The sequence below is a fragment of the Cicer arietinum genome, chromosome 2 (assembly GCF_000331145.2).
Source record: "Cicer arietinum cultivar CDC Frontier isolate Library 1 chromosome 2, Cicar.CDCFrontier_v2.0, whole genome shotgun sequence".
Taxonomy (NCBI): Eukaryota; Viridiplantae; Streptophyta; class Magnoliopsida; order Fabales; family Fabaceae; genus Cicer; species Cicer arietinum.
The window spans coordinates 17,801,649-17,820,395 of NC_021161.2; the positions used below are offsets into that span (position 1 = coordinate 17,801,649).

At 32.3% G+C, this 18,747-nt stretch overlaps 2 protein-coding genes across 2 annotated transcripts; both read left to right on the forward strand.

The window, feature by feature from the left end:
• Positions 1 to 2,775: 2,775 nt before the first annotated feature.
• On the forward strand, positions 2,776 to 9,450 carry LOC101494731 (DIS3-like exonuclease 2). The gene is made up of 7 exons (XM_004488831.4): positions 2,776 to 3,152; positions 3,802 to 4,151; positions 4,272 to 4,325; positions 4,471 to 4,539; positions 5,070 to 7,310; positions 8,071 to 8,142; positions 8,632 to 9,450. The coding sequence occupies exons 1-7, from the start codon at positions 3,035 to 3,037 to the stop codon at positions 9,040 to 9,042; spliced, it is 3,315 nt and encodes a 1,104-aa protein (XP_004488888.1). The 5' UTR covers positions 2,776 to 3,034; the 3' UTR covers positions 9,043 to 9,450.
• A 4,989-nt stretch (positions 9,451 to 14,439) lies between these two features.
• LOC101497565 (uncharacterized) lies at positions 14,440 to 15,920 on the forward strand. The gene is made up of 3 exons (XM_004488839.1): positions 14,440 to 15,381; positions 15,487 to 15,600; positions 15,693 to 15,920. Exons 1-3 carry the CDS (start codon positions 14,440 to 14,442, stop codon positions 15,918 to 15,920), a joined length of 1,284 nt encoding a protein of 427 aa, XP_004488896.1.
• Positions 15,921 to 18,747: the final 2,827 nt, after the last annotated feature.

Consider the following 18,747-nt stretch of genomic DNA (forward strand, 5'->3'; position numbering starts at 1 on the left):
CATGGTATGATAGACTTAATAACTTCTTGCTTAAAAATAACTTTGAAAGAGTACAAGTAGATAATATACTTTTTAGAAAATCAATATGAGATGACATTTTTATTATTCAAATTATGTTAATGACATTATTTTTGGATCTACTAATGGCACTATTTACCAATAATTTTCTAAATTGATGCAACTTGAATTTCAAATGAGTAAGATAAGAGAACTTAAGTTTTTCTTAGGGATACAAATTCAACAAAGTCAAAAAGGTATATACATTCATCAAACTAAATATACAAAAGATATGGCTATGGCTACACCAATGCACCCTATTTGTTAACTTGAAAAAGACGATTCATGCCAAAAGTTGACCAAAAAACTTATAGAGGAATGATAGGATCCTTACTTTACCTTACTGCTTCCAAACCTAACATCATGTTTAGTGTATATGTGCAAGATTTTAAGCTGACCATAGGGAATCACATTTAACTGTTGTTAAGAGAATCCTTAAATACCTAAAAGACACTACAAACCTTACCTTGTACTACAAGAAATCTCCTAAGCACAAACTGAGTGGATACTGTAATTCTGATTATACTGGAGATAAACTAGAGAAAAAGAGCACTAGTGACAACTACACGTTTCTAGGTGACAACTTAATATCTTGGTCAAGTAAGAGACAAAACACCATTGTCATGTCAACAAAATAGGCTAAGTACATTTCAGCAGCTGACTGTAGTTCTCAACTACTTTGGATGAACATCAATTTGAAGACTATAAAATCTTAGAATCCTACATTTCCATCTATTGTGATAACACTTATGTCATTTGCCTAACCAAAAACCCTATACTTCATTCTAGAGTTAGACACATAGAAATCAAACACCACTCCATCATAGACTTTGTTCAAAAATGGGTATTAAACATTATGTTATTCAGTTTGTAGACACTGAACACCAATTGATTGACATATTCACCAAACCACTATCTGAAGATATGTTTGACTTCATCAAGAAAAACCTAAATCTTACCTTCATACCTGTCTGATGTTGTGATTACTTCAAAGTAGTTTAGCTTTACATTAGTTTTTATATTTTCTTGCAATATATTCATGTTATTAAAAAAAAAAAAAAGAGTAAGGTTGACTTTCAAATCTTTTTGTTTGATGACAAAAAGGGGAGAAAAATATTTAATAAAGTGTGGAGAAAATAATACTTAGACTTAGAGGAGCCCTAAGTTAGGGGGAGTCAAAGAAATATAAAGAAAATTTGTTATAAAAAAATACAAGTTTTGTCATAAAAAAAAGGGAAGATTGTTGCAACCAAGTTGGTTTTATACTTAGAGTTTTGATGATAACAAAAATATTTTATGATAACAATATATTTGACTTCTAAGAGTATGAAAGAAGATTCATGTTTTTGAAGAAAATCTAAAATAAGATTTGATTCAAATTTATAATTGAAGAAAATGTAAAATAAAATTTATAATTATTCAATTTTGCTACCACCATCCCATAAATTTTTTTTCATAAAATTGAAATACCCAAAATGCCCCTTCGTTATTTGTCTCATTCTTTAAACCCTAATTTTTATCTTTATCTTTTTATCTTACATCTCATATTCATATTCATCTTTTGCTTTGTTTTTTTTTTTAATCTCACACCCCTATCTTCATTCATTTTCATCTTCAAATTGACGTACCATACATGAACTGAAATCAACAAACTACGTGAACTCATATCACATTGGTATTGCCTATGATCATTGCCTCTGAATTGAGATCACGTATGTGTGTGTTTTCTCAGTTCACCTACTTGATCTAAATTGACATACATTTACGTAAATTGAATTCATGCAAACTACGTGAACTCAATTCACACATGTGTATGTGAACTGTATTTGCGTAGTATTTGTAAATATTTAAACTTTATTGTATACGTGAACTCAATTTCCGTAGCTGTATGTGAACTCAATTCTCGTAGATGTATGTGAATTGTATCTACGTACCACCTATAATTTTTTAAATTGTATCACTCAAGTGAAAAAAATCACTTAAAGATACATAGTATAAATTTGTGTACAATGTATTTTTTACAACATACATGAACTCATATAATATAACGTAAAATTTTCAAAGTTTGACAAAAAAAATATGAACTCAGGCGCAAACTAATAAACATACTTTGTCGGTGAATTACACACGTGATGAAGAGAGAAATATAAAAATATAATTTAAAGAATGGAACAAATAAGGAATGTATATTTTGAGTATTTTAATTTTATTAAAAATTTATAGAGTATAGATAGCAAAATGAAGGGTGTAAATAGCAAAATAGTTAATTATTAGTTTGACAAAACTATCTCTAATTATTTATTATTAAAAAAAAGTTAAATAAAATAATAAATAATTATAAACATTATAAAACAATTAATTTTATGAAAAATAATAAAATTTATTAATTTCATTAGTATATGAAAATAACTTAAAAATGACAATTAAAAAGCATTGAAAAAAAAAAAAAAAAGAGAAAAAAGGTGTGAGCTCGAAGTGGAGTAGGAAGAAGGAAAGGTAGAAATAAATAAAGAAAAGAAAAGAAGTGGAAAGAAAAAAGGGCGAAAGAGAGAGAGAAAGAGAAAAGAAAGCAGAGTCGGCGCCCATTGTCCCCGCCGACCAATCATAACGTCGTTTTCACCTCTTTTCAATTCTCTTACACACCTCCTCGTTTTTTTCCACTGTCGTTTAATTTCCCTCTTCTCTATTATACCAATCGTCTTTTATTATTCTTAAACCCTTATCCAATTTTTCTTCTCTCTTCTTTCTCTTCGCATTCCCTTCACCTCTAATTTTATTATATATATATATATAATTAAATACGTAGTATATTTAATTTCACACTTTTCTATCTTTCGTGTAGCCTGGTTCTTCCGAATTTCAATCTTTTTTCTAAAAATCGGAAGGATTCCTGGCTTTTAACCTAGTTTATTTTCATTCTCGTTCTTAAGTTTCTTGTTTTAGTCTTTATTTTAGTTCTTAAAATTTTCGGATAATTATGAAATCAACGGTTGAAGGATCGATGGTAGCTGAGAGGTTTGATGATGGTGAAAAGGATAAGAAGAAGAAGCGCCGATCCAATCGTCGAGCCAAGCAAAACCCTCCTTCATCTTCAGGTACCTTTTTTTTAATTAATTTTTTATTAGTGATTATGAGGACATTGTTGTATTTGAATTGAAGTTGCTAATGGCGATTCTATTAGTTGATGTTATGGTTTATCGTCATTGTTGAATTAGGGTATTTCTTTCTATTTATAGCAACTCAAAACTCTTTTGGGAAAGCTATTTAGCACTGATACCTCGGGAAGGAAGGTGTATACTGGTGTCTGATCTCCTTGATTACATTTTATTAATTTATTTTCTCAGCTGCGTTCCTGTCACTATTTGTGCTTCATAGTGGGAACGTGATTTTTTTTTTGTTTCTTGAGTAGAAAAGGTGGATCATTTTTGTTCCTTAATGTTAGAACGTAGAGCAGATCCTTGTAGGGATTCACTAGCTTTTTGTTTCCATGGATGCATCATTCAGTTAAAGTAAATTGCAGAGTTGCTTCATTTTATGTGAAATAATTGTTACCTTTTATTTATTTATTTATTTTTTGTAATGTATGTGAAACTCTTTAAAGATTTATTTTTCTTTCTGTTTTTTAATATCATATATAAAATGGTTAAAAATATTGATTTTTTATTTTTGCAATGAATGCTGCGAATGTTTCTGTTCAGTTTTTCTTTTCATTCACTGATCCTCATTGTTTTCTTGTTGGGGTAGCATCTGAAGTAAACGAGGCTATTGGGGTGTCCTCGGAATGCTTCGAGAAAAATGGAACACCTACTCAAACAACTGGATCATTTAGCAATTCACTGAAGCAGCAGGGTGTTAATGTTTCATCCTCTAATGAACAAGGATTATCCAAAGCATCCATTGTTGAATCTGTTTCGACGGTTCTCACACATCTCAATGACCGGGTTGAACCTGTTGATATGAAAAACATGCAAATACATGAAGGAGGAATTGATCCAAAACTGTGTTTGGTTCCTTGCAGTCCCATGCATCTTAATGCCCAGAGAAATTATTTTAGTCCACATTGGTCTGTAGAGGCTGTGGAGAAAGAATTGGAGGTTAGTAACGTACTAATTTCACATACACCTGAAAACACATATTTTGATAATATAACCTTTCTACATGGATTAGTCCACACTGGTTTTGTTAACATTTGGTTAATTTCTTTTAATTTGCAGAAGGGTGATGTCTATAAAGCTGTCTTTCATGTCAATGCTCACAATAAACTTGAGGTTCTTGACATCTATATGATAGTGATTTTTGTTTTGGGTATTTTTGTGGTTCGGGATTGGTTAACTTACGACACAGCTTGTAACTTGCTGGCGGTAGTAATGTATTAATATGGTGATTAATCTTTTCCTGTATATGTACACGTAGGCCTACTGCAAAATTGAAGGAGTGCCAACGGATATTCTCATTGGTGGGGTTCCAGCCCAGAATAGAGCTGTAAGTCTGGACGCATGTCTGTTGATTTTGACATTGGAACTTTTTTATTTTCAAGTTATCATATACAAATCATTGCAAAAATATGGCTGTCGTTAACTGCATTTGCCTGATTCATGTCCATTCATTATGAGGTTTATGATTTTCATGTATTATGCATATATAAATGTAATTATCAACCTAAAATGTGCCTGGTTTTTATCATCTCTGTTTTCTTGCATGTGTAAGCTTTTTTGGTTTTGGGGATGGAATTGATCAGATTTCATTGTTGTAGTATATGCCAGGTTGTGTTCGTCTATGGTTTTGGGGATGTGTTTTGAGATCTTTGTCAATATATAATTTTTCTGAAATGGTGTACCGTAATTTTGCTGTTTATTTTTCTCATTTACAATGAAAGTTTTGTCATTTCTCATTGGCATGGATTTTAGACAGAGTTGCAGTGTTTCATCCATAGCTGATGTTGCATAACAGAGATGTGTCATTGTGGCATGTATATGGCTTAAGGATGTACATCTGATGATTGCTCTGTGTAGGTGGAAGGTGACATTGTTGCAATTAAGATTGATCCTTTGCCATTGTGGACAAAAATGAAAGGAGTAAATGGGGGTAGCAACAATACCGAAGTACGTGATGGTTGTAATGTTCTTGTGGAAGATAGTAATGTAAGTGACAATAACCACGGGACTTCCATGCACAGAAGCTCTCTTGGTCAAAACAAGGAGGAATCTTATCAAAACTCTTCTCCTTGTAGGAATTATCCATTTTCTGAGAAAAGGTACATTTATGAGGATAACACTGCACAGGGTTTGGCCAACCATTTAAGTCTAGTTGCACTAGCCGGCTGTGATAGCAATAATGGACTTCACTTTGAAGGATCTGCTTCATTGAAGATTAATTCTGGTGGTGGACAGAGTGAAGTTATGAATGTGGTGAAGCAGTTGTGTTTGTTGGTTAATTCATTCCCTTCTAAAAGACCAACTGGCAGGGTGGTTGCTATTATTGAGAGGTCTCCACGTCGAGAGTGTATTGTTGGTCATCTTAATCTGAAGCAATGTGGTCTTTTTCAGGACATAAACAAGAAAGATGCAAGAAAGAATAAGAATTTTGTTTCTGAGCATGAATACATCCAACTGCTGCCAATTGATCCAAAGTTTCCTAACATAAAACTTCTTGTCAGAGAGTTACCAGAGAATATTAAGAGAAGGCTGAAAAGTGACGATGCAACAATTGAAATGGATCTGGTAGCTGCACAACTTGATGATTGGGTAGGAGAAAGTCCTTTTCCTGAGGGTCATATCTTGCATGTTTTTGGACGAGGTAGTGAACTTCAGCCCCAATTAGATGCTATTTTGTTTCAGAATGAAATCTGTTTTTCAGAATTTTCACCTGAAGCTCTGTCCTGTCTGCCATGTCTTCCTTGGGAGTTACCATTAAAGGAATTGAAAAGTCGAACTGATCTTAGAAATTTGTGCATATTTACTATTGATCCTTCAACTGCAATTGATCTGGATGATGCACTGTCAATTGAGAAGTTGCCTAATGGAAATTATAGAGTAGGCATCCATATTGCTGATGCATCTTACTTTGTTCTACCAGATACAGCTTTAGATAAGGAGGCTCAGCTACGGTCAACGAGCGTTTATATGTTGCAAAAGAAGTTATCAATGTTGCCTGCATTAATCTCCGACAATATTGGATCACTTAATCCTGGAGTGGATCGGCTTGCAGTTTCCATGCTCCTGGATGTAACTGTTGCTGGGGAGGTTGTGGACCGTTGGATCGGTCGTACTGTTATTAAATCTTGTTGTAAGCTTTCATATGAAAATGCGCAAGACATCATTGATAAGGCTTTTGATTTTGAGAGATCAAACATTTATGAGGATAACTATCCTAAAGTGCATGGCCATTTTGTATGGCCTGATGTAATTACATCTCTGAAGAGTCTATATGAAATTTCAAATGTCTTGAAACGTAAGAGATTTACTGAAGGGGCTCTGCGGCTTAATACTCCCAAAATCGTTATCCTGTTTGATGAGAATGGCATTCCTTATGATAGTATGTTTTCTGAACAGAAAGAATCAAATTTTCTTATTGAGGAATTTATGCTTTTGGCCAATACAACAGCGGCTGAAATCATATCTAGAGCTTATCCTAATGTTTCACTATTGCGGAGGCATCCTGAACCTAATATGCGAAAGCTGAGAGAGTTTTCTGCATTTTGTCAGAAGCATGGCTTTAATTTGGACATTTCTTCATCAGGTCAGATCCATTGGTCCTTAGAGAAAATAAAGGAAAAGCTCAATGGTGACCCTGTGTTTTACGATATTCTTATTTCCTATGCTACAAGGCCAATGCAGTTGGCATCTTACTTTTGTAGTGGCGATTTAAAGGACAATGAACATGAATGGGCTCATTATTCACTTGCTGTCCCTTTATACACTCATTTTACATCACCTTTACGACGATATTCAGATATTGTTGTTCATCGGACACTACTTGCTACGATAGAGGCTGAGGAAAAATATTTGAAGCAGGTGGCAAGGGAAGTGGAAGTGAAAAATAGATGTTTCACAGGAATCTACTTTGATAAAAAAGCTGCTGAATCTGTTGAAGGTAAGGAAGCTTTATCAGCTGCAGCTTTGAAGCATAGGGTTCCAAGTGCTAAAATACTTGGAAATATTGCTGCTCATTGCAATGACAGAAAGCTAGCTAGTAGATATGTTAAGGATGCCTGTGATAGACTTTACATGTGGTATCTCCTGAAGCATCAGAAGGTACAACTTTTCTGATAATTATCATAATTTGCATCCTTGTTCTTTCATGATGTTTTTAGATTATTTGGTTTTTGGTAAAAATTAACTTTTTTGTAATAGGTGAAACTGATGGCAGCTGAAAACAAGATTTGGTTGTATATTGGTCCTAATGATTTTGTAATAAATGAATACAGATTCTCTGCTGTGTTTTCTTTTTCCCTTTGATACATGATTTATCTATTTGAAGATTCTGCAAATTTTACCTTTATTTTTTTTTGTTCTAGTATAAAGTGAGCATTTTTAAAATGCCTTTGGTCTGGAGTATTTATGAAAACTAGGTATCATCTTTTTATTATGATTTTTGATTTTATATGCATGGATTCTGCTTTAACAGGTAATATCAGTGTTAATTTATATGCATGCAATCTGCTTTAACAGCTAATATCATTTATCTTATGATTGCTGTTTAATTCTTGAGTTATGTTAACCTAGCATCTGAGAACCTTTTATAAATTTCAATTATGATGATATCTTCAAGAATCTCATATATTATGGTTATTTTATATAATGATCTGCAACTATTTGGTGTACTAACTTGTTACTTGTGAACGATGTCGCTTTTGTTATTTTCTATATTTGAAGCATTTTTGTAGCTGATTGAGAAGTTTTTCATTCTTGCTGTCATATTTTACACCTAGGTTGCTTGTATATTTCTCTGCTTAAAATAGGGGCATATTTTAAAAGCTCACTGGAAGTTTACCTATTCTCATCTATTCTGCAGGTCTTGTTATCAGAAGCAAGAATAATGGGACTAGGCCCAAAATTCATGTCAGTTTATATTCAGAAGCTAGCTGTAAGTAACTTCTGACATATACAGTTTGGATTTACATATACTGTAGAGATGTCAGTTTTCTTCAATAATTGTGTTGTGTTTTTTAATATTATTGGAATAAAAAATGCTTATATGCTTATACAGTTGCATACTAGTATTTATTGTTGTCTCATATATAACATTTTTCCTAGTAGTCAATAATGCAATTATTAGAAGTTCCATTATCAAAATTTTCATTTCACTATGTGCATACAAGGAAGAATAGCTTCATATTCTAGCAGAGTAAAATATTTGTAGGAAAATTTAATCTGATTTGGTGCATCATGTTTTGGCATAATTATATAGGTTCAGATACCCTTTAGTGCAGACATAAAACTTATTTACATGCTTTATTAACACAAACTGTCAATCATATACAAGTTTTGCATAATTTAGTTTGTGATGCATATTTTGCTTCTGTTACACATGCTTCATTTGACTCTTATGATTCTTGTCCCTTTCCTTGATCAGATTGAGAAACGCATATATTATGATGAAGTTGAAGGTTTGACTGCAGAGTGGCTCGAGGCAACGTCCACATTGGTGCTTAGCATGTCTCTTAATAAGCGTGCATTAAGGAGGGGAAGCCCTAACAAATGGAGGGCATTGTCAGAAGTTGCATTGATTGCCTGTCCATATGACCTGAAAGTTACAGTGGATAGTTCTGATCAATGTGATTTGGAAGTGGATGCTATGGTATCTAACACAAACCAGCAACATATTTCAATATCTGACTCTTCTGTGGCTGAAATTGAGCCTGCGGTTTTTCCACTCACAGTGCATCTCCTTTCAAAAATTCCTGTAGCACTTCATGCTGTTGGTGGTGATGATGGGCCTCTTGATTTTGGGGTTAGGATGTACATGAGCTCATATATGTGGTGAATCTGTCAGATTCTCTTAATGGAATGGACTTAACTTCATTGTAGAATAGTGTATAGTTCGACAGGCATAGGTGCGAAAACTTACATATAAATATGCTAATGCTTTATGAACACGTTCAAAAGTGAAAGTTGGAGTAGGTGTAGGTAAAAAGGTGGGGTAACAGAATCTCCTTACTGGAATTGGTGCTTGTTTTTGTTGGCCCGTTCCATTTACTAAGTACGTGCACGTATTTTGATTCTACTATAGACAGACCAATTCATACTACTTTCTGGTTTTGGTTTGACAGCGGCCCAATTATTTTTTTGATTTTGGGTGGCTACTCATATATTTGATCTTCTAAGACATCTCTGTATTTCAGTTTTTGGAATTGAATAATCGTTTATGACATTTGCTGGAGTTTATTTGTTATTGTAATGTTGTTTTGTTGTTATTTTATTGTATCTTTGTTTCAATGTGTTTATCCTATCTTCAAATGTTGAACTTAACTCTGGGTTGCTACAAAAATTACTCTTGCGGTTCTTTACCTTACTCAAGTGTACAAAGCTATAATTTTTTATTTTGTTAAAAAATGACGACATAGAAGGTTTAGTAATAAATTTTTAGTAGCAAAAATTTCTTAAATAGCATGAAGTTTTTTGAAAATAAATTACATGAATATTCTTAATAACTCTAAAACTAGTGAGTTAACTCATGTACTGCATGGGGTATAATATATATACAAATTTGCTAATAGCACATCCAATTTTATGTGAATTTAAGGTTTTCATTTCTATTACGATATATCAATGTTTTATTATATGGAAAACTCTAGAAGCTAGGAATGAAAGTGAAAACTGTCCAAGAAAAAAAAAACGAAAGGAAATGAAAAATACATTTCGATGAAGTGAAGAAATCTCTGTTAAGATTTACTAATGTTATGCTTTTGTAGCGATTATTACACCAGTGTACCAAAACCAAGGATGTACGTGTGTCCTATGGAATAACTTCATTGACGAACCTTTTTTTGTCTAATATGTTGGAATTCGAAAGTTTGAAGTGAATGAAATTGAATATGTAGTTGAGGTATCTATCTATATTAAAATAAATCAAACTTAATTTACGGTAAGGATAACATCTATCACTTAATTAGAGTAAGTATTCTAAAAGTTATTATTCATTTGAAGGATTCTATTATTTATTCTTTAATTTATTTTTTAATTATTTATATCTATTCAATAGTAAGATTCTGGTATTTATTTTTTAATAGGGAAAGTGTAATTTAATATCTTTCTTAAATCAAATAAATTCATAGTATTAATATTTTGAAAGATTAAGGAAAATCCGTCAAATGGGAAGAGAGTATAACTCTTATGATTAAGACTTTGAAATAAATGGTTAAAGAACTTCTTTGTTTAAGGATCTATGATCTACAAGTATTTTTAATAGTTGAAATCGATTCATCAGAAATAGATCTAGAGGGATTCTTAAGTAATTATTATCTAACACCTCTAAAGAATAAATAGTGTAATATTGTTTGGAAACTTAGAATTATACTCAACAAAAATATAATACTATTAAAAAATAAATATTGAATTTTTTTTATGTATTACAAAATTTCAAGATGAATTATTTTCTAAAAGATGAATTTCAAGATAAATATTGATCTTTTAGATTTTTACCTCTAAAAGATTTTGTCAAAGTTGATAATTTATAAATAAATAAAAAACTAGTTTGATTTTGGTGACTTACTTAGAGTAGAAGCAATCAGATTTAAAGGCAACAAACAATGAAATCATAAACAATTTGACACATACATTTATTATGGATCACCACTAACTTGACTACACATAGTCCCGTCATTCAAAAGGCTTTAATTTACTAATTCAAATACCTTGAATTATAAAGCACCTGACGCTCCAAGTCAGTCTTCCCAAACAATATGACAATCCATACTTTTGATGAATTAACCACTTTGACCCTACAAGTCAAGTCTTCTCCTAACAATCTGACAACACCAGATTGAAGAAGGAACTACACCACTATCGGGTTGGATACAAAAGATTGGAACTTGAGTAGTTGTTTCTAAAAAAACTGATAATAATAATAACACTCATACTATAAGAAAAGAACACTTAGAGAATATTTCTCATTCGAATAAGTGTTTCTCTCTTTGAACTCTAAGACTATTATTTGCTACTTTTTGATGATTTTCTTCTTCAGCCTTGAGTAGTTGTTTCTAAAAAAACTGATAATAATAATAACACTCCTATTAGAAGAAAAGAACACTTAGAGAATATTTCTCATTCGAATAAGTGTTTCTCTCTTTGAACTGTAAGACTACTATTTGCTACTTTTTGATGATTTTCTTCTTCAGCCTTGAGTAGTTGTTTCTAAAAAAACTGATAATAATAATAACACTCGTACTCTAAGAAAAGAACACTTAGAGAATATTTCTCATTCAAATAAGTGTTTCTCTCTTTAAACTCTAAGACTACTATTTGCTACTTTTTGATGATTTTCTTCTTCAGTCTTGAGTATCTATTTTTAGTTAAAATTTGGGGTTCAATTTAGTCCTTATTTAATTATGAATTGTATTTTGTTCAGATTGCGTTAGTAAAATCTTCAAATTAATTTTGTTCCTTTTTTGTTTAGATTAAAATTGTAAATTCTTCAGATTGATTATGTTCGTATTTTTTTTAGATTGCGTATGTAAATTCTTCAGATTGATTATGTTCATATTTTGTTGTAGATAAATCTTGATCAAATCTTCTTCAAATCTTGATCATATCTTATTTTCGTACTATTTGAAATCAAATATATTGTTCTCATAAAATACTTTCGTTATCATAAAAACTCTAAATATAAAATGAACTTGCTTCCAACAATTAGACCAAGGATGACTATTTTAATGCATTACCAACCCTCTTCCTCTGTAGTTTTACAACAATCAACCTCTTCACCATTACAAACTTAAACTTTTTCTCCCTCTCACAAAGCACCTTGGAGATTCCCATTCTATATTCTTCCCTCCCTTTTCTCTACTTGTCCATTTATTAATAATGTATAAATAAATAAAAAAACTAGTTCGATTTTGGTGACTTACTTGGAGTAGAAGCAATCAGATTCAGAGGTAACAAACAATGAAATCATAAATAACTTGACACATAAATTTATCCTGGATAACCACTAACTTGACTACATCTACTTCCCACATTCAGAAGGCTTTGATCCACTAATTCAAATACATTGAATTATAAAGCATCTGACCCTCCAAGTTAGTCTTCCCAAACAATTTGACAATCCCAGACTTTTGAGGAACTAACCACCTTGACCCTACAAGCCAAGTCTTCTCCTAACAATTTGACGATACCAAATTGAAGAAGGAACTACACCACTATTGGGTTGGATACAAAAGATTGGAACTTGAGTAGTTGCTTCTAAAAATCTGATAATAATAATAATAACACTCACTCTAAGAAAAGAACACTTATAGAATATTTCTCATTCGAATAAGTGTTTCTCTCTTTGAATTCTAAGACTACTCTTTGCTACTTTTTGATGATTTTCTTCTTCAGCCTTGAGTATCTATTTATAGTTAAAATTTGGGGTTCAATTTAGTTCTTATTTAATTCTGAATTGTATTTTGTTCAGATTGCATTTGTAAAATCTTCAAATTATTTTTGTTTAGATTAAAATTGTAAATTTTTTAGATTGATTATGTTTGTATTTTGTTCAGATTGCGTTTGTAAATTCTTCAGATTGATTATGTTCATATTTTGTTGTAGATACATCTTGATCAAATCTTCTTCAAATCTTGACCATATCTTCTTTCGTACTCTTTGAAGTCAAATATATTGTTCTCATTAAATACTTTTGTTATCATAAAAATTCTAAGTATAAAATGAACTTGCTTCCAACAATTAGACCAATGATAACTACTTTAACGCATTACAAACCCTCTTCCTGTATAGTTTTACAAGAAACAACCTCTTCACCATTACAAACTTAAACTCTTTCTCCCTCTCAAAAAGAACCTTGGAGATTACCATTCTATACTCTTCCCTCCCTTTTCTCTACTTGTCCATTTATTTAAAATCCATATAAAATTCCATTGTTATTAGAACTTGAATATTTTACCGATAATTGTCCATCATTACAAATGGTTGCTAAAGTCTATCCCCCTAGTTTTCATTACCTCCCAAAGACACTAAAGAAAAGTAGACTTTTTATGAGTTTATTTTAGTTGATACAAATTCTATTGATCTAGGTAGTCAATCGCGGTAGTCCCCGACGCGATCGTGCTGGAGCGTGGCAGCGAAGGGTATGGTCGGGGCGGCACAGTGCGAAGCGGGAAAAAGGGAGGTCGTGCGCGATCTGGGTGCGCTCACGAGTTGCGGAATTTCTTTTCTTTTTGTTTTTTTTTAATTTAATTTTTATTTATTTTGTTATTTGTTTCTTTCTATTTTTTTTTAATTTTTTTTCTAATTTTTTTTCTTTTGTTACTTCCTTCTTTCTTTCTGTTTTTTTTTTTTTAATTTTTTTTCTTTAGTTACTTTCATCTTTCTTTCTCTGTTTTTTTCTACTTCCCTTCTTTTTCTTCTTGTTGTGCAAACAACCATGACAACACCATATGCAACCCCACAAAATAATAGTTTTGTTGCGTGTGTAATATTTAAACCAACTGATGATAATGTTGACCTAGCATGACAGTTTAATAGTGTAATGGACAAGAATAATAGGAAGAGGATTACATGTGATTTCTGCCAGGTTGAAACTACTGGAAGAATTACTATAGCAAAACAACATCAGTTAGGAATATAGCGAGACGTAAAAAGTTGCAGAAAAATGCCACTAGATTGTAAGCTATTGTTGCAGACAAATTATGATGAGAAACAAGCACTAAAATATGGAATATTAAATGAGATGGAAGTTCAAATTGATGATGATGTAGCTAAAATAAGAAGAATTCGAAGTGGAAAAGGGAAATTGAGTCCCATTTACCGGCTGCTAAGAAGACAAAAAGTTCCTTGGATTTAATGTTCATGAAAAAAATAGAACACAAATTGGGGAAAGACAAGAGACAAACAAGCATAAATGATGCTTGTGACAACGAAGCAAGAGCAAAAATGATACAATACATTGCTCGTTTTTTTACACAAATGGAATTGCTTTTAATGTTGCAAGATAAAAAAACTTCAAGTTGATGTTGGAAGCGGTTGAAAACTACGGTCTTCATTTGAAACCTCCAAGCTATCATGAGTTGAGCGTTCCACTCCTTGAAAAAGAGTTGGAATATACAAACGCTTTGTTGAATGATCATCAATTGCATCTCACAAAATACGAATGCTCAATTATGTCAAATGGTTTGAAAAATAATAATAGTAGAGTTTTGATAAATTTCTTAGTGAATTCTACAACATGAACAATTTTGTGAAGAGTATTGATGCTTCTGCCTACATGAAGACTGTGATTAAGATATTTGAACAATTGGACAATTTTGTCGAGGAGATTGGTGAGCAAAATATTGTGCAATTGGTTACTGACAATGGAAGTAATTATGTATTGACTGGTAAACTATTAACTACCAAGAGACCACACCTGTTTTGGAATTCGTGTGCTGCACATTGTCTAGACTTGATGTTAGAAGATATTGGAAAGATTGCTAAGGTTAAAACTGTTATTCAAAGAGGGACTAGTATTGTCGGCTTCATTTATAACCACACATTGACGTTGAACACAACGGAGAAGAACACTGACAACGTTGAGTTGGTTAGACATGTCACAAAATTTGCTACCACATTTCTTACTTTACAAAGATTACATAAACAAAAAGCCAACCTTAGAAAGATGTTCACTTTAGAAGAATGGTTGAAGTCCAAGACAACTAACGACCATAAGGGAAATAATGCAACCCGTATTGTACTTTTGACATCATTTTGGAATGATATTATCTACACTCTTAAGGTTATGGGACCTCTTGTACAACTGTCAAGACTTGTTGATAATGAGAAAAACCCTGCAATGGGTTACATATATGCAACAATGATCAAGGCCAAGGAGGATATTCAAAAAGCTTTCAATGAACAAGCAAGAATGTATATAGATGTATTTGCAATCATTGATGAAATGTGGAAATGTCAACTTCATCATCCATTGCATGCTGCAGGCTACTACCTAAATCCGAAGTATTTTTATAGCAAATCAAAAATTGAGAATGACCCCATATTGGTGGAAGGTCTTCATTTATGCATCGAAACACTTAGTGAAAGTCATCAAACGAGTTACATGAATATAACAGAGTTGGCGGAATATAAGATTGCTAATGGTCTCTTTGGATTGGGTGAAGCAATAAGACAAAGGGCAACATTAGCTCCCTGTAATTGGAACTTCATTTATTTTCTTCTTAAATTTTTTAGCACACAACAACTTGTATAAAATGAAAATGATTGTTTCATTGAACCTGAGTGGTGGAAGACTTATCGAGCACAAACTCCACTTTTGGAAGTATTGGCCATTAAAGTGTTGAGTTTGACATGCAGTTCTTCAAGATATGAGCGTAATTGGAGTACTTTTGAGCATGTAAGTTAATACTTCTTATTAAGTTATAGAGTATTCTACTCTGCAGGTTCATATTAATTTAGTAAACTAACATTTTAAATTATAATACATAGATTCATTCCAGGCAGAGAAGTAGACTTGAGCATAAGAGGTTGGAAGACTTGGTTTTTGTTAAGTATAATCAGGCTCTGAAAGAGTGTTATGATTGTTGTGATGTGATTGATCCAATCGCCTTGAATGATGATGATGATGATGATTATATCAATGACTTTGAAGTGGGAGACTTGAGGGAAAATGGTGAACCTATTGAAGAATTAGTTTATGCCGGTGGTCTACATTAGGAGAGCAACAAAAGAAGGTAGTTGCAAGTGCATCTAGGGCAATAGCACAAGAAGCAATATCAAAAGAAGTGGTGGTAGAAGAATATGTTGAACCTATTTATGTTGAAGATGATGGGGAGGAGGATGAGAACGAATAATATATTGAAGATGAGAAGGAAGAAGAAGAAGAAGAAGAAGAAGAATACATTGAAGATGATGATGATCTTTGATTCCTATAGCATGCATTTTAGTTTTAATATTTTGTTATTTTATTACTCTACTATGTTGAAGAAGATGATGATATTTGGTATCTAAATATATGTTTTGATTAAGACTTAGGGATCTTTATTACTATTTATGAATGTTTATGAGTTTGAGACATTGTTTAACTATGCATCTTTATATAGTATTATTCATGTAATTTTTTTTAAAAAAAGGTAATCCCGGTATCCCAGTTTCTGGGGTTGGCCGCGATGCGCTGCTATATAGAATTAACTACCTAGCTATTGATATTATTCATCACTATGATGAAAATGACTTTAGTAAAATATATATTTTTTTTCAAAATTTAAAATATTAAAAGTATTATCAGTTAAAGATTAGAAGAATCATTCTTCAATATCAAAGCAATTTACTCGAAGATTTACTCCACAAAATTATAATTATTATGATTATATGGATGCTTGATATAACATGTTTTTTCTTGAACTTTACAAATGGTCATTTTAGACTCACCATCATTTCAAATTCTAGAGGATCTCGTCAAAGTTTTACGCCTCTTAGTGAAGATGATTGTTATGATGTTGATAATATTAAAATGCTACATTAAATATTCAGTCTTATCTGATACCAACAAAAATTATTTGAGACAAATTACTATTTAGTTATTATTTGCTTTACTATTCACTAACACGGGTTACTATGCACTTTTGTTTTTTGTATTTTTAACTTAGTAATATGCTTTCCCTTATTTTTTGTATTAGTAATATTTTTTTTTCTTGTTTGGAGAAAAAGTAAGGGTAGAATTGTAATCTGAGCATGCATCATTAATCTATAAAAGGACAATTCAAAGTAGTTATGTGGCATCAATTTTTTTAGAGAAAAAAATTCATGTTTAAAAATTCTTAAAAGAATTTTGAAACTCTTTTCTGTAAATTATTTTCTTAAGCGTTGTTTACTTTTATTAATTTTCTTATTAATTATTGAAGTTTTTATTTTGAATTATTGATATGTGTCCTTGTTTCCATTTACATTATTTGATTTACTTTTTATATATATATATATATATATATAAAAGTTTTCGATGTTTCTCTGTACAATTATTTTCTATACTTTTAATTTTTTTTTTTCTTTTCCTTTACCATTTGTCCAACAATCCACTTGTGCCCCACATCCTTCAAGGTTCTTACAAAAATCTTGCAGCTCAATGAATTGTCTGCTCAACTAATGAATGTTTGAGTCTGGAAACTGAAACATGACTGTGGAGGCATCTTGTCTCATTGTAGAAGTTGAAGACCAACTCCCTAAAGTGTCGTGAGATAGCCAGAATTTGTATTTCCTACGAGAAAGGTTGGAAAACCCTTGGTGTCATCTAAGTAGTTTCGGTCACCGTGATATTATTACACATGAGCAACAATTGTTGGCAGAGCTCCCTCTCTCGAGCTTCCATCTGCTTTCTCAAATCGCGCTCGCGAGTTTCAAGTTGTTGCCTAAGCTTGGTTTCGTGCACAACTGCTTTTATGATGTTGTTGGAGTTGTTCTTCGTTATGTCGTTGTTGCTCAGCATTTCAATCCTGCAGCTCCCTCACATCGTTCATGAATTGCGCAAGGAGGGGAGTCTGCCTTTCATTTACATCCGACTTGTCGAAAGCATTTTCTTATTTGAGTATTGCCATAGTAGTGAGTTAGTGTTTGTATAGTGATGAAGCTAGGTCGAAGGAAATTTTTTTCGTAGTCCCATGATGGACACCAATGTTCACGTATGTAAACAAGAAATACACTAATATAAAACCCTATAAACTCTCAAGAATATGTTGAAGGTGCTCTATGGAAGAATAATACACTTTTTATGAATATGCTAAAGATCCTTAATCCTATAGTTGTCTCTTCCTCTTTTAAAGGTAGATCTTCTTTCGAAAATAGGCCTATATGAGTGCACATTCATGCCACATCATATCATCTGTACATAGCTTAGCTGTCTAAATTAAGTGTCACGTCATTCTATGTGATGGTCTTCGTCCTCTTATAGTTCAACGAATCCAGTCCAAACACTCACATTTTAGGTCATTATTTGTCCTCAGGATCCTTATACTCCATCAAATCTATTATCCATATTTTTTTTTACTAGATATGTAACGGTCGTCAAATTGAATCTCCTACTACAAGTACAAGAGAAAATAAAATATTAAACTAGAATAAAAATAAGGATGAGATGAAAAAAAATTGAAGTGATAGATGAAGACTCACCCCATTTCCCAAGCAACAAAACAAAAATGATTCGTCGTTATCTGGTAATAAGGTGGTAAAAATAGAGTGGGAAGAATAATGGGTTCAGCATTTGGATGGTACGGTCCTCTTATTGATCTCTCCACTGCCTCTCGTCACATCGCTGAATTCGTTCAACTTCTTGTTTTCGTTCACCGTTGCTTCCCCGTTCAGGTTTTTCATTCTCTTTCCTCGTACCATTCTTCCATTCACCTTCTCCATTTCTTATTATTCTTTCTTTCTTCACAGTACAAATCGTCCAAAAGCGGAAGAGACCTAACACGAACAGACATTCAAGTCGGCGATGATACGACGCCGTATTTTGGAGTTTCTCTTTGGCAAAGCCACATGGGGTCCATGGTTT